The following is a 16,314-nucleotide window of genomic DNA, read 5'->3' as shown; positions in this document are numbered from 1 at the left end:
TCTGGGGGGTTTCTCAGTGAAGTAATACTACTTTACAGCAATCCAAACAATATTTCTCCACATAGAAATAATCCTTTTAAAATACCCTGTATATATTTTTGAAGCTATCAGAAATAGATTTTTGAAAAAGAAATCTAACGTGCATACAAAGGTTCTTCTATCAGAAGCATTTCACCCACTTCTAAATGTTGGTTGTTATTTTTTCCTTCTTCCCTCACTCTTTGTATTACTATGTCCTGCCATGTTTTGCATTTGCAGTAAAACAAGTCTCATGCCTCTATGGTGCTTTTAGAATGAAGTTCAAGTGGATTCCATTTAAGAGGAAAACAAGTTTGTTTAAGTAAATGAGTTTTGATTGATTGTATTTTGTACTCTACAGGGCAACCATGATCACCATGCAGGCACTTTCTGAGGAGGACAGAAGGCTGTGGATGGAGGCCATGGATGGCAGAGAACCAGTAAGGATGACCGTAATTAGGGAACGGTAGCATAGCGGTTATGCTACTGGACTAGTAAGCCAGAAGCCTGGACTAATGATCCTGAGACATGAGTTCAAATACCACCACAGCAGCTGAGTAATTTAAATTCAGTTAATTAAATTAATCTGGAATAAAAAGCTAGGATCAGTAATGGTGATCATGAAACTACTAGTTTGTCGTAAAGACCTACCTGGTTCACTAATGTCCTTTAGGGAAGGAAATCTGCCATCCTTGCCTGGTCTGGCCTAGATGTGAATCCAGATCCACAGCAACATGATTGACTCTTAACTGCCCTCTGAAATGGTCTAGCAAGCCACTTAGTTGCACCAAACCGCTACAAAGAATAGCGGTTCAAGAAGGCAGCTCACGACCATCTTAAGGGAAACTAGGGATGAGCAATAAATGCTGGCATTGCCACGGAAGAATAAACTAATTATCACAGTTTTTACCAGGTCTATAATTCCAGTTTGTTGCTTTCCACACTGGTCAATCTGAATTGAATGTCCGGCACTTATCCCTACAGGATGAGGCTCGCAGATTGCTGGTCCAATGTGTTACTAGCTGGAAAAATCGAAATAGCATTTGGAATTGAATCTTCATACATGTATTTCCAATGTTCATGAACCTAGTTTCAAACAGTGACTTAAGAAAAGGGAAGTAGAAGTTTTTAAAAACCTCTGATCTAAAATCCAGTTAAGTATATTCACTCTTTTTCAAAATTCATTTGTGTCTGAAATTGGAGCAAATTCAAAGAGTTTGTAGGTATTCTTTACTAGTCTGTCAGTTTCTTCACTGGTCTGTATTTCAATTAAGTAATGTCTTGTAGAGTTCAGCAGAGCAAGCTATGTATTTACTGTCTCCCTTGGAAAAAAAAGTGTACCCAGAAATTAAATGTATGTCTAAAAATATCAGAGAATTCTTAATATGAGTACATAAAATTTAACTTGGGGACGTTTTCAAGGATCAGCTATTGGGAATCTCTCAATTGTTTCACTGACAATACATCTAAAGGTCGAAAATTCTCAACCTTCCTGCACATTTCCACTGTAAATCAGCAGGTGTGTGGCAGAACAGTTGTAAACAAGGCTGGAACCCGGGCATGCTGCGTGCTAACCTTGTCGAGGAGTTTTCTTTGACCCATATTTGTTGTGGCAGTTGTGGACTGACATTGGGTTTCCAGGGTTGGGTAATGGCATTGTCCCCTGAAGGTGATTATTTTCTAAACAACTTTTAGAGTGCCTCTCCTCCCTGCCCCCCCTACCCCACACTCCTCCCCGCCCCCAGCAAGAGGGCTACAGGGACACAGAGAAGGCTTCTTTCATCGACTCTGGATCAATTCCTATGGACTGGAGGGTAGCTAATGTAACACTTTTTAAAAAAGGAGGGAGAGAGAAAACGGGTAATTATAGACCGGTTAGCCTGACATCTGTAGTGGGGAAAATGTTGGAATCAATTACTAAGAATGAAATAGCAGCGCATTTGGAAAGCAGTGACAGGATCGGACCAAATCATTATGGATTTATGAAAGGGAAATCATGCTTGAAGAATCTTCTGGAATTTTTTGAGGATGTAACTAGCAGAGTGGACAAGGGAGAACCAGTGGATGTGGTGTATTTGGACTTTCAAAAGGCTTTTGACAAGGTCCCGCACAAGAGATTGTTGTGCAAAATCAGAAGCACATGGTATTGGTGGTAATGTACTGACGTGGATAGAGAACTGATTGGCGGACAGGAAGCAGAGAGTCGGGATAAACGGGTCTTTTTCAGAATGGCAGGCAGTGACTAGTGGAGTGCCGCAGGGCTCAGTGCTGGGACCCCAGCTCTTTACAATATACATTAACGATTTAGATGAAGGAATTGAGTGTAATATCTTCAAGTTTGCGGATGACACTTGACTGGGTGGCGGTGTGAACTGTGAGGAGGACGCCAAGTGGCTGCAGGGTGACTTGGACAGGTTAGGTGAGTGGGCAAATGCATGGCAGATGTAGTATAATGTGGATAAATGTGAGGTTATCCATTTTGGGGGAAAAAACACGAAGGCAGAATATTATCTGAATGGCGGCAGAAGGGGAGGTGCAACGAGACCTGGGTGTCATGGTTCATCAGTCAATGAAAGTGGGCATGCAGGTACAGCAGGCAGTGAAGAAGGCAAATGGTATGTTGGCCTTCATAGCTAGGGGATTTGAGTATAGGAGCAGGGAGGTCTTACTGCAGTTGTACAGGGCCTTAGTGAGGCCTCATCTGGAATATTGCGTTCAGTTTTGGTCTCCTAATCTGAGGAAGGACGTTCTTACTATTGAGGGAGTGCAGTGAAGGTTCACCAGACTGATTCCTGGGGTGGCTGGACTGTCGTATGAGGAGAGACTGGATCAACTGGGCCTTTATTCACTGGAGTTTAGAAGGATGAGAGGGGATCTCACAAACGTATAAGATTTTGACGGAACTGGACAGGTTAGATGCGGGAAGAATGTTCCCGATGTTTGGGAAGTCCAGAACCAGGGGACATAGTCTTAGGATAAGGGGTAGGCCATTTAGAACTGATTAGGAGAAACTTCTTCACTCAGAGTTGTTAACCTATGGAATTCCCTGCTGCAGAGAGTTGTTGATGCCAGTTCATTGGATATATTCAAGAGGGAGTTAGATATGGCCCTTACGGCTAAGGGGATCAAGGGGCATGGAGAGAAAGCAGGAAAGGGGTACTGAGGGAATGATCAGCCATGATCTTATTAAATGGCAATGCAGGTTCGAAGGGCCGAATGGCCTACTCCTGCACCTATTTTCTATGTTTCTATGTTCCCCCCCCCCCCTCCCCCCCAAAGCCCATGCTCCAACATTGTATTTTGTCCTGAGTCACATACCCTCTGGTCTTGGATAACGCTTTTATTTCTCTAATTCCTCTTATTGTCTCCTTCTGTCTTGCATCATTATCACGTCTGTCGTTTAGTCAATTCCTGAGAGTTGGTTACCACCTGAGAGTTGAGGAATAGCATATTTTGAGAGACCTAAAGAACGAGGAAAGCTATTTTTAAAATGGGGATGGAGTGTAGAAAAAAGCTTACATAATCGATATGGGAATAAGAATAACTTTTTCATGTACAGTGAGCTGTCTCCATGCTTTACAAGGCACTGAGCAGTAGGGGTAACGGTGGTGAACATCAAAACATGGTTGAAGAAGAGAGTCCTAAAGATGTTTCAAGAGAAAATTCCAGATAGTGGGTGAAGTCAGCAATTAACTAGAGGAAGCAGGGAACAAGGAGTAGGATGGAGGGTGTGTGTAGGGAAGTGTGGCTGGAGGAGATAACTGCCATAGGGTGGAGTGAGGCCATGGAAAGATTTGAGAACAAGTGTCTTTGAACCTAATTCGCTGGACCATGAGGAGCTCAATTCTTCTTTTGTATGGTAGTAGCAAATCAAATGCCAATATCTAAGTTGGATATCCAAACCAAAGCTTTCGGTGTAACAGTGTGGATATCTTGGAGGCTGCCTGCAAATTTCTTCTGAGGGCAGTGCTCAATGATGTGTTCCAGGGTCTGATTAGGAGCTCCACAGTCATATGATGGGATGCTTTAATCTTCCATCTATGGAGAAGGTGGCAGCATCTAGCATGACCAGTTCTGAGGCGGTTGATGGTTGTCCACTATTTGCAAGGAAGGTTTGATCCTTCAGGATGTATTGTGGGGCCCCCTAAGGAATCCATTCCATATTTCGCAGTTCTTCCAAGCATTTTGCCATTGGTCATCAAGGCTGAGGGAGATCACTGAAGGGCTTCGGCGACGGTCCAAAATGGCCTTCTAGATTTGAGACGGGGTGGTGGTTGGTTGTTCAAGTCGGCCTGGATTGGCATGTCTTTGCTGGTGTAGCAATTGTATTCTCTGGACACTGCATATTCATGTTGTAGATGTGGTGGTGCGATGTTTGCAAGCACGGGCAGCCAAGCTTTTGGTGTCGATAAAAGCATACTGGTGATAATTCTCATAGTAGAATTCAGCTGGATATCAATGGATTTGACATGAGGACTTGATAGACATGCTCTAGAGCGCAGTACTCTGCTATAGAGTACACCAGGGCGAGTGCTGCCATACGGAGGGTTTGAGTGTCTGCTCTCCATGTGGATCCAGCGAGTTTCTGGATCAAGTTGACCCTACTCTTTAGTTTCTTCCCAAGGTTCTGGAGATGTCTATATGACAGGGTGTGATCAAACATGACTCCTAAATAGAAGGGTTTTTTGGCATGGTTTACCTCTGTGCCACAAAGGGAGACTTTCAAAGCTTGGTTGGCTTGATGGATGTTGAGGTGGAATGTCGAGGTGACGGTCTTTTGCAAGCTTGGCCAAAGTCACCAATGGCAGAAGTAGGCCTCCACCCTCTGTAAATCACTGGTCAGGGTCTCTTCGGTGATGGACAGATTCATATTTTGGATGACCAAGGCAATGTCATCAGCGTATAAGAACTTGCAGGACTTGGTTTCGGGCAGGTCAATGGTGTAAACGTTGAATAACTTGGGTGCCAGGTCAGAACCCTGTGGGAGTCCCTTGTTCAATGTCCTATATCTGCTCACTGAGGATGGAGTGCAGGTCTTATGGATGAGTTGGTGTTTCTGGAGGATAAAGACATGGAGACTGGAGAAAATTAAACCTCAAGCTAAGTGTGGACAGGGATTTTGGCAGCAGAGAGGGAGAGGTAAGGATGTAGACAAGCAATACTTTGGAGGTTAATTAAAGTGCTGTTTTCAACAGATTGAATGTTGAGAATGAAAATGGAGCTCCGTTATATTTTTACTACTAAGGCTAATAAGAGATGGAATCATGTTTATGTTTTCTGCAATCCGCAGTTCATTTTTTCTCCTCTAAGAGACAGCAGTGCTCTAGTTTGCAATCTGATATTTTTGTCATACAAAGTGGTATTGTAACACTTAATGTTAAACACATATAAAACTGTTGAGGATTTGCACAAGCTAGATGGGGAAATAGTTCAGGTAATTTTTTATATGCAATCTGCTAATGAATTTTCATTATAGTTGCAAAAAGCCAAATAGTGCAGATGCTCGGCATCTGAAAAAAAAACCGGTAATGCTAGAAGCATGTCAAGTAGCGTCTGTTGACTGGCTAATGCATTGAATCATAATTCTTCTGCAAAGTGCTTTGAGCTTTTCATTATAATCAGTTATAGTATATGAGGACACTATTATTTATGCTGCTGTCTATGCAATACCTGATTTGTTGGCTATAATAATGCAAAATTATTATTGAATCACCAAATTGCCTAGAAGTTTGGCCGCACAGGCCGCTAAACGAACTCCTAAGCCTCCATTATGGTGGGCAGAAGACGCAAGCTCATTTAGATCTAGAAGTATACTGCCCATCGTATTGATAAAGGCCAAAAATAGGCCTTTACCAAGTGCCCATGCCTGAAACAGGCCTTAGCCACTTTTCACGTGCCTAATACTTGTTTGATGCTTCTGCTGGAAAACTCCTTTGCCCTGAGATAGCCGACACCAGACACGGCTGCACTTAGGGAAAACCATGTCTACCTGCGTACCTTACAGATACCTTGTGTTAAGCCGCAACCAACAAGGTAAGTATTTTAAATATACTTCCCTAAATGTGGATCTGGAAGAAGCAGGAGTGCTCCTGCCAAACCCTATATTAAAAGAATGTGGGATCTGCTGGACACAAGTATACTATTTTATTTTTATTTTTCTTTCTCTTCACTGCCTTGGCCACCGCTACCTCCGCTCAACCATCGTTGCCACAACCCCAGCCACCTCCTGACCCGATCCATGGTTGCCACCTTCCTGGTTGCCCCTCCTGCACCTCACTTACATGAGGGCCACTGCAATGGCAGGAGCGGCCCGCTCTTTGCGCTTCACTGCCGTGCTGCCCATTGCTCTCTACAGCTCACCAACTCGATTGGAATGATGCCAGAGGCCCAATATCAGGGTCGCCTCATGCCTCACCACTCAGGTGCAGGCATCATTCCCCGTGCTACCTACGTGCCCAAATTTCTATTCCTTTGTCTCTCTCTCTGTCCCTCCACATCAAAAAATAGTGTTCCATGTAACAGAGCGATATTAATTTAAATCTGAACACCTTTTGTAATTTTTTTTGTTTCTGTTATTTCCTAATGAAGGACACGTTCTAAAGCAATTTCTGAAATAAATGAAAAGGTGACCTGGTTTCTGGGTGATCAAGCTCTCAGTGACTCATGCTGCCCTGTTTTGACATTTAAATTGGTACGTAATGTTCTCCACCAGCACATAGCCAATATAACTAAATGGATGTACGAATGAAAGGACCAGTTATATCTCAAGTGTCAGACTAGAGGCTACAGGTAATGCTGAAACTGAGAGTTTTTCTAAAAGTCTCTTTGCAGAAATGTTTTTTAAAAGACCTATGTAAAACCTAGTTCTCTTTTCCTCCGTGTAAGGCATGTATTCCAGGAAGGTAGCCTGCAATCTACTCGTGAGGTTTTGTCCCCTAGGACAATATAATAATGGGCCAAAAATTGCGGTTAGCGGCATAGCTCTGGAGTACGTTGCCAACCTACGAAAAGAATCCGTACTTGCCTTGAGCAAGGCCCGGAACGGAGAGTTCCTCTTCAGCGCTGCAGAGTTCTGCGCAGTGTATGATATCAGGAATGCCAGGAGCGCAGCGTACAGCCTATGTGTAAGGGAAGACACGCCTACAAAAGTTGTCAAAACTAAGCCACGCCCACAGAAACTTCTTTTAGTCTCTCCATTGAAATTACATTTTAAAAACTTCTAAAATGTTTAATTAAACGGGTATTTGCACTTATTTCATATACAGGTTGAACCTCCCGTATCCGGCACCCTTGGGACCTGGCCTGTGCCGAATAAGGGATTTTGCCGGATAAAGGAATGTCATGGAGGGGGGAGAGGCTGCCCGAGGAGGAGGGTGGGGACAGGGGGAAGGAGGTCGATGCCCTGGGCGGGCCCAAAGTGTCGGCAGACCTCAAAGTCGGGGAGGAGGTCGGCTGCGTTCTGCGCATGCGCCCCCGGCCACCAGTATCATGCCGGGCGAGGGTAGGTGCCGGATAAGGGAGTCCTGGATAAGAAAGGTCCAACCTGTATCAGCATTTTTATTCATCTAAACTTACAATTTATTAGTCCCTATGTATACAACTTCCTGTTTTGATAGTCAATAAAAGTCTAACACTCCTGCAAGTAATGTTGTTGAACTTCAGAAAAAGATTCCCAGCCATATATTAAACGTTAATTTTCAGTATTCAAATATATTCAGACCTCATTTAAACTGGTAATAGAAAAATCTATTTTCCTTGTTATAAATGCATTATATAGTTTATGTTCATTTTTGAGTTGAAAGAACAGAATTGGTCACTGAAATCTGATAGATCTTCACTTTATTTAACATTCTTCTTCAACTTCCCAAGTAATTAAAATGAAACTTGACTGACTAAAAAAGTTTCCTCCACCAAAACGTACACAATATACATCTGCTATTAATACAGGTTGAACCTCCCTTTTACAGCACCACCCCTCGTCCGTCACCATTCCTGGCCGCTGAGTGGTGCATGCGCAGAACTCGGACAGTCAAAATCCTTCCTTCCCCGGTCTCAGAACATACTTAAAAAAAAAATAAAAAAAATTCGACAGAATACTCACCAATATAATCTTTCTTCCCGATGTCAGGGTTATCGGCGGCCTCCGCCTCATCGCCCTGCTGGAACTCCTACAGCCACTGTCCTTGAGCCAGCTGCTCCTCCCCACAGCGCTCCCTCCGGGGGGGGGGGGGGGGTTGGGCCAGCAGGCTGCGTCCTAGGGCCGTGCCGACCTCTTGGGGCCCAGTGACAATTCGGGGCCCGCCGGCTCTTTAGGTCGCGCACCTCCTCCTTTCCTTCCCCCCCCCCCCCCCCCCCCTTCCCAGGGCCAATGACCTCCCCTCATCTGGCAAAATCCCTCATCCGGCACAGGCCAGGTCCCAAGGGTGCCAGATAAGGGAGGTTCAACCTGTACTCTGCCTAAAACTATCTCATCGTCTGTGTGCTGGTTTCTTTGTTCTAATGTAAAACAAAAAGCTTTATTCATCACACAGAAACTTCACAGGATAAATGAGATGATTTTATTCTATCTATTCATAAAATCAATTCGATCAGCTCTGCAGTCAGTTCCGGTTAAGCAAGTAGTCTGTTTGCCATATTTTCACCAATATTCATAAACCTTTTTTGTTGCAAGTGACATATTTTCTCAGTATCTTTTTTCCCTAAAATTGCTTTGTAGCATTGTTAAGGAAACATGTCGGAGCGGACTAATCATTTTGCAATGCATTCCAATCAATATTGTTTGCAAGCGGTGCTATCCTATGTTTGTCTTTGTATCGGGGAAATGCAAAGTGGTGATTTTTCTGCAGATCATCTTTTACAATGTGATACAGGCTCCTATGTTTCCGTAAGAGTTTTGTCCGTAATTGCTGGGCAGTTAGTGGGCAATTGGTAGGTAGATTGGGAAACTACCTTAAAAGCTATGACCGTAGACAAGCAATGGCTAGCATTTAAAGAACTAATTCTTAATTTATAACAAACGTACATTCCTTTAAGGCACAAAATCCTCACAGGAAAAGTGATCCAAACATAGCTAACAAGAGAAGTTGAAGATAGCATTAGATCAAAGGAAGAGGCTTATATATGTTGCCAAAAAGGGCAGTAAGCCTGAGGATTGGGAGGATTTTAGAATTCAGCAAAAGAAGACCAAGAAATTGATAAAGAAAGGGAAAATAGAATGCGAGAGACATGGGGCTCAATTTTCCCCCGGTCATTTGCGCCGTTTTTTCTAGCGTATTTTTTTTTCAAACTTTCCCCCTGCGATCTGCGCCGGTGTAACTGACTTAGTTACAATTTTTCTCGGCCAATATTTTTTGATGTCATAGTTCCCTTATGTCTGCGCCGGTTTTTTCAATTGTTTGCAGTTTGGCCAACATTTTTTTCTCTTAGGTTGGCGTATCTGGCCACTCCTGGAAAAACCTTCTGGTGAGTTAAGAAAACCAGTGCACATTCACAAATCGGTGCTGAAAGATGCCATTGTTTTTAAATTGAAGATTTTGGAGGGTGTCAAGAACATTGTCAAAATCAATAATAAAGTTCAACTTTTTTTTTTAACCAGTCAACATAGAAGTGTAAATTTGTTGGATTTCAGAAGGTTTCTCATTCTTTTACTCTCACATGCCACCAACGAATGTCTTGAAGCGGGGCTGGAGGATCGTAGGTTTGGCCGGCAGAATCGGCCTCACACCCGGACACACCGACTCGGGGTTCGGCTACAAAACAAGCCGTGGGGGTGATGGGGGGATGGAGAGAAGGAAGGAGGAGAGAGATCGAGGTGCCAATCGGAAGGCTTGGAGCCCAGGGAAGGGGAGGGAGAGAGCGAAGTCGCAAGACTCGAGAGGAGAGGAGAGGAGAGAAGAGAAGGAAGAAGTCACAAGACCTTTGGGTGTGATCCATCCATACAGGCCTGGAGAGATGCAACTGCGAACCTGTGCAGCCTGCTTTCCTGCCATTTTGAACTTCTTTCAAAGGTTAAATTTAAATATGGGGGCAATACTGACAATGCCATACCTTGTGCGAGCCTTCTGCATCATGGTGCTACGTAGGAGATAATTGATTCAACTTCATCGCATCAGGAACATCAGAGCCCATAGGGTGCTGGGCAGGAGGCCTTACCCACCTCGGGTATATCGTGACAGGCGTTCGTACCTCCACCTGAGTGACGCAGACTGTGTCAGAAGGCTGCGTTTCCGCAAAGAAGTTGTAAGTGAGATCTGTGGGTTGATCAAAGCAGACCTGCAACCTAGAAGCATCAGGAGGACTGCTTTGTCAGTTGAAGTGAAGATTACAGCTGCACTTTCATTCTATGCCTCCAGATCATTTCAAGCTACAACTGGGGATGTGTGCACCATGTCTCAACATGCAACACATGTCTCCATTCGCCAGGTCAGGGCTGTACTGTACGTGCATAGGAATTACTTCATAAAGTTCCCCATGACCGCCCAAGCAATCCATAACAGGGCTGTGGGCTTCTCCAGGATTGCTGACTTCCCAAAGGTACAGGGCTGCATTGATTGTACCCACATTGCCTTGCGAGCATCTTTTTGAAGGATTCCGAGATGTACAGGAACAGAAAAGGCTTCTACTCCATTAATGTGCAGCTCATGTGTGACGACATGCATCGCATCATGTCAGTCGATGCAAGATACCCTGGGAGCACCCATGATGCGTTCATCCTATGCATGTTTCAGCAGCAGCCAGAAGGGCACAGCTGGCTACTGGGTGACAAAGGGTAGCGGCCTCGCCACCTGGCTCACGACGCCCCTACGCGTAACCCGGACGGAAGCTGATCGTCAATACAACATGTCGCACATTGCGACGCGCAGCATCATTGAGAGGACCATTGGCATATTGAAACAGCTTTTCTGATGCCTGGACCATTCTGGAGGCTACTTGCTGTACTCCCCGGTCAGTTCACTGTTGTGTGCTGCATGTTGCATAACTTGGCCATCATGAGGCAGCAGCACCTGGTAGTGGAAGACCCACCTGTGGTGAGTGTGGCTGATAATGATGTGGAAGATGCAGGTGACGAGCAGGAGGACAACGAGGATGAGGAAGCCATGCAAGTGCCTGAGGCCAGAGCACGGCGTCAGCGGAGGGTGGGCCATCATGCTCCTTTAACGATTGCTCGAGCCTTCCACCAGCAGCTCATCAGTGAACGCTTTACTGATGCCTGAGGGCTCAGCGACAACTATTCCACATGAACATGTTTACTGTTTGGAGCTGTTCCGTAATGTTGTGTTAATGGAACATGATTCAGTTTTAATGTAAAATATATTTTATTCAAAAGTTTACAATGTACTTAACTTAATAAAATTATTCTTGTATCAAACTTTACTTTAATATCACTCTTTAAGATCACTTAAAAGCTTTAAGATCACTTGTAAATTGACATAACTTACAAAAACTTTTAATTTGGGAACAGATACAACAGTAACGATAACAACAACAGCAGCAGCAAAGAAAGGCTGCACCTATCTCTCATCCCCCTTATTCTAAGACCACCCGCTGCACTTGGTCTTGGACATTCCACCCCCCCTGCCCACAGGTGGTGGCGCAGTGTTTCTGGGCTTGATACCAAGCTTATTCTTTCTAACATCTCGGGTACTGCGCACCTCTTGAGGGTGGGGGACGTCCGCGTCAGGAGGCAAGTTGGAGGGCCCGGCTTTGGGCTCTTCAGAGACTGGTGTGGGGACTGGAGTGGGTGTGACAGTTGATTCTGTCAGTGGACACGGGGTCTGGGCATGTTCCCTTATTGCAGCAGCTAATTCCAACATGCCATCCCTCATGCACCCTGACAGTGTCTCAACGACCTGCAACATTCCCTCCCTAATGTTGAGCAAAACTGTCTGAACTACCTGCAACATTCCCTCCCTCATGGTCAGTGACATGGTTTGCACTACCTCTGACATTCCCTCCCTCATGGCCACTATTCCCTCACTGATGGTCCCAGATATAGTTCCCATTTCTCGTGTCATTGCTGTTGCTTCTCCCGACAGTCCCGCTACCTCATCACTTACCCCACTGATGGCGTCCAGGAGTGATTGGGTAAGGTCAATGCTCTCTGTACTCAATTATATCATCTGAATCACATCTGTTAGATCCTGCACCTCAGGAGAGCGTGGTCGAGCTCTCCTTCTCCTCCTCCCCATGGGTGTGAGTCGCACCCCAACACTGGGACCCGCAGCCTGGGACGGTAGGGCTCTGGGTGTGCCTCGCTGCACCACACCACTGGGACCCACAACCTCGGAAGGTGTGAAACCATGGAATGTCCCACCAACACTCAAACCACTCGTCATGGAAGGAGCTGTCCCCTCCATGAGCGACACCTCCTCCAAAGTCAGTACAACAGTGGGAGCTCCATCCCCCTCCCCCCCCCATGGATGGATTAGAAGATGTTCTCCTCTTCAGGCTCGTCTGCGTCTGAATAATCTTCTGCATCTGCAAAATATAACAGAACAGTCAAATGGTTAGCAGCAGAGGAGGGGGCAGGATGGGTGGCATGAGTAGGCTCTCACATCGCAGGCTAGGCAGCAGGTTGATTTTGAAGGACCACGATGAATTTGCAGGACTTTCCCTCTCCCTCGAGTGTGGGCCTAGCTTGTGCAGTACTGATTGCTTTTTTCCAGGCAGGACCCATCAAAGCAGCGACCCTCTCTTCCAAAGGTGTCAGTGGGTGCAGATTTGCCGGGCCTGCTCCTGTTCGAGTTCTTTCCTTTTTATTATGTGCCTCCTTCCTCTGCAAAGATGAAAATGCAACTTTTTAAAGAGGGTGTCTTTCTGCTGGGTGGGACATATACAGCTGGTCACATTTACAATTGCATTGAATAAATGAAAATATTATTTACACTAACTAGACCAAGGTCCTGCCATTTCTTTTTACACTGACCTCCAGATATCGTCGTGGTCACCACTGCGCAGTAATCTTCTGCAATTTAGTTCCAGCGTTTCTTCATTTCTTTCGGTGGAACTTTTATGTGACCTCTGCTGGTGTCCAGCTCCTGCCATCTGTTCTCAATCACAGTAACTAATGCCTTCACTTCTTTCTTTAAGAAATTCTTGATCCTTGTACTGCGTTGCATCTTGTATCGCTGCATCTGCAATTTTTCCAATGCTCTCACAGTACTCCTCTCGCACAACTGACTCTTTAAAAAATGGCCGATTGCCAAATCCGAGCTGTACTGAGTATGCGTGTCCATCGGAACAACGTCAAAAGTGTCACTTTTTTTTCCTGCGCATGCGCAGAAGGTGCAGCTTTGTTTTTCGGCGCAGACAGCATGCTCCACCCCCTGAAGCGACTGGATGTGCTGCGCGGTGACAAATTCAAATTATACATCGGGGAAACTTTGGCAAAATATTTCTTGGGCATTTCTGGCCTGGAAAAACGGGCGTAACTCTGGCAATATGCCAGAAAACGGGCTTGGGGAAAATTGAGCTCATAAAAACAGACTGTAAAAGCTTCTATAAGAATGTAGAAAGGAAAAAATTAGCGAAAGTAAATGTAGGTCCCTTGCAGGCTGAGACAGGAGAAATTATAATGGCGAATAAGGAAATGGCAGAGCAATTAAACAAATACTTTGTGTCTGTCTTCACGAAAGAAGACACAAAAAACCTCCCGGAAATAGTGGTGAACCAACGGTCTAGCGTGATTGAGGAACAGAAAGAAATTAATATTAGTTTTTAAAAAAAATAGTACTGGAGAAATTAATGGTACTGAAAGCCGATAAATCCCTTGGACCTGATGGCCTACATCCTAGGGTTTTGAAAGAGGTGGCTATAGAGATAGTGGATGCATTGGCTGTCATCTTCCAAAATTCCATAGATTCTAGAACGGTTCCTGCAGATTGGAAGATAGCTAATGTAACCCTGCTATTTAAGAAAGGAGAGAAAATGGGAAACTACAGACTAGTTGGCCTGACATCAGTCGTTGGGAAAATGCTAGAATCTATTATTAGGATGTGGTAACAGGACACTTAGAAAATAATAAGATTGGGCAGAGTCAACATGGATTTATGAAAGGGAAATCATGTTTGACAAATCTGTTTGAGTTTTTTGAGGTTGTAACCAGTAGAATAGATAAGGGTGAACCAGTGGGTGTGGTGTATTTGGACTTTCAGAAGGCATTCGATAAGGTGCCACACAAGAGGTTATTAAACAAAATTAGGGCTCATGGGATTATGGGCAATATACTAGCATGGATTGAGGATTAGTTAACAAACAGAAAACATAGAATAGGAATAAACGGGTCATTTTCGGGTTGGCAGGCTGTAACTAGTGGGATGCCACAAGGATCAATGCTTGGACCCCAGCTATTCACAATCTATCAATGATTTGGATGAGGGGACCAAATGTAATATATCCATGTTTGCTGATGATACAAAGCTAGGTGGGAATGTAAGTTGTGAGAAGGATGCAAAGAGGCTTCAAGGGGACATAGACAGGCTAAGTGAATGGGCAAATGGAATATAATGTGGAGAAATGTGAAGTTTTCCACTTTGGTCGGAAAAATAGAACAGCAGAGTATATATTAAATGGTGAAAGATTGGGAAATGTTGGTGTTCCGAAGGACCTGGGTATCCTTGTACACGAATTACTGAAAGTTAACATGCAGGTACAGCAAGTAATTAAGAAATCAAATGGAATGTTGGCCTTTATTACAACAGGATTTGAATATGAGTAAAGACATCTTATTGCAATTATATTGGGCCCTGGTGAGACCACACCTGGAGTATTGTGTACGGTTTTGGTCTCCTTACCTAAGGACGGATATACTTGCCATACAGGGAGTGTAATGAAGGTTCAGCAGATTGGACAATCCCCCCATCCCAGGAATCAATGAGGAGAGATTGAGTAGATGAGGCCTATATTGTTTAGAATTTAGAAGAATGAGAGGTGATCTAATTGAAACTTACAAAATCCTTACAGGGCTAGACAGGATAGGTGCAGGGAGGATGTTTCTTCTAGCTGTGAACCGGTCTCGTAATAAGGGGTCGACTATTTAGGACTGAGATGAGGAGAAACTTCTTCACTCAGGGTGGTGAATCTTTGGAATTCTCTATCCTAGAGGGCTGTGGAGGCTCAGTCTTTGAGTATTCAAGTCAGAGATCGATAGATTTTTGACTATTCAGGGAATCAAGGGATATGGGGACAGTACAAGAAAGTGGAGTTGATCATTTAACTTAATAAAATGTCTTCCATGATGACGATTTTGAGATATTTTAGTAATCGTAGGTGCAGGCTACAACATTGTGAGGCACTTGAACGTAAGCTTAATTTAGTTGGCATTGTCTTGGATATTTAGGGAGCAAAGTTCAATTTTTATTAACCAGTGAAAAATTACAAAACAGCAAATCATGACTTTTTTTTCTGAATGATGATGGGGGGAAATGTTACTTTCTTAGAGGCCAATGTTATTGGCTCCAGGTTTCAGAAATGCAGTTTGAGGATTTTGTTTTTTTTCCTGTCCTTGTGGAGTACTTTTTCGTTCAATGCATTAATGCTGGAAAATAATGCAAGAGTTGTTAACTGTTTGCTTTTCTTAATATGGAGATGCTTTATTGACTTTATAAACCGTTCCAGCCGAGATATTAATGCCAAAAGGTAATTAAGAGTGTTTAAATGTGTAGAAGTAGCTCGTTCGGTAAGACAGAAGGATAGAAGATAGATAAATAATGAAATTCAGGTCCAGTTTGTTTTTCAGCTGAAAGTTAATTCACCCACCTAGTTGGTGAGTGGCATTTTCCATCCATATCACATGATGAATGTGTATATTCCAAATAATTCACGCCAAATGAGCCAAAGGCGGGCAGAGGAAACGTTACAAGGACACCCTCAAAGCCTCCCTGATAAAGTGCGACATCCCTACTGACACTTGGGAGTCCCTGGCCATAGACCGTCCTAAGTGGAGGAAGTGCATTCGGGAGGGCGCTGAGTTCCTCGAGTATCGTCGGCGAGAGCATGCAGAAATCCAGCGCAGGCAGCGGAAGGAGCGTGTGATAAACCAGGCTCCCTGCCCACCCTTTCCCTCAATGACTATCTGTCCCACCTGTGACAGAAACTGTGGTTCTTGTATTGACTGTACAGCCACCTAAGAACTCATGCTAAGAGTGGAAGCAAGTCTTCCTCGATCCCAAGGGACTGCCTATGATGATGATGATGATGATTTCAAATAATAACAAACATAATTTCTACATTTAGTCTTGCCATTCGGAGATTTCTTCCAAATTTAAATTACGAAATTTTAGTAATAAAACTGGTATC

General features: G+C 44.2%; 1 protein-coding gene across 2 annotated transcripts in view; it reads left to right on the top strand.

Annotated features, from left to right (window-relative positions):
• The window catches only part of LOC139262928 (rho GTPase-activating protein 26-like), a 257,392-nt gene that overhangs the window by 139,122 nt on the left and 101,956 nt on the right, over window positions 1-16,314 (top strand). For both annotated transcript variants that reach the window (XM_070878245.1, XM_070878243.1), the window contains exon 11: window positions 380-458. In XM_070878245.1, the coding sequence (XP_070734346.1) occupies window positions 380-458 (79 nt within the window). The remainder of the gene's footprint in view (window positions 1-379; window positions 459-16,314) is intronic.

The sequence above is a fragment of the Pristiophorus japonicus genome, chromosome 4 (assembly GCF_044704955.1).
Source record: "Pristiophorus japonicus isolate sPriJap1 chromosome 4, sPriJap1.hap1, whole genome shotgun sequence".
In the NCBI taxonomy this organism is placed as follows: Eukaryota; Metazoa; Chordata; class Chondrichthyes; family Pristiophoridae; genus Pristiophorus; species Pristiophorus japonicus.
The sequence above is the reverse complement of the archived record's forward strand: the minus strand, read 5'-3'. Positions and strand labels throughout refer to the sequence as shown.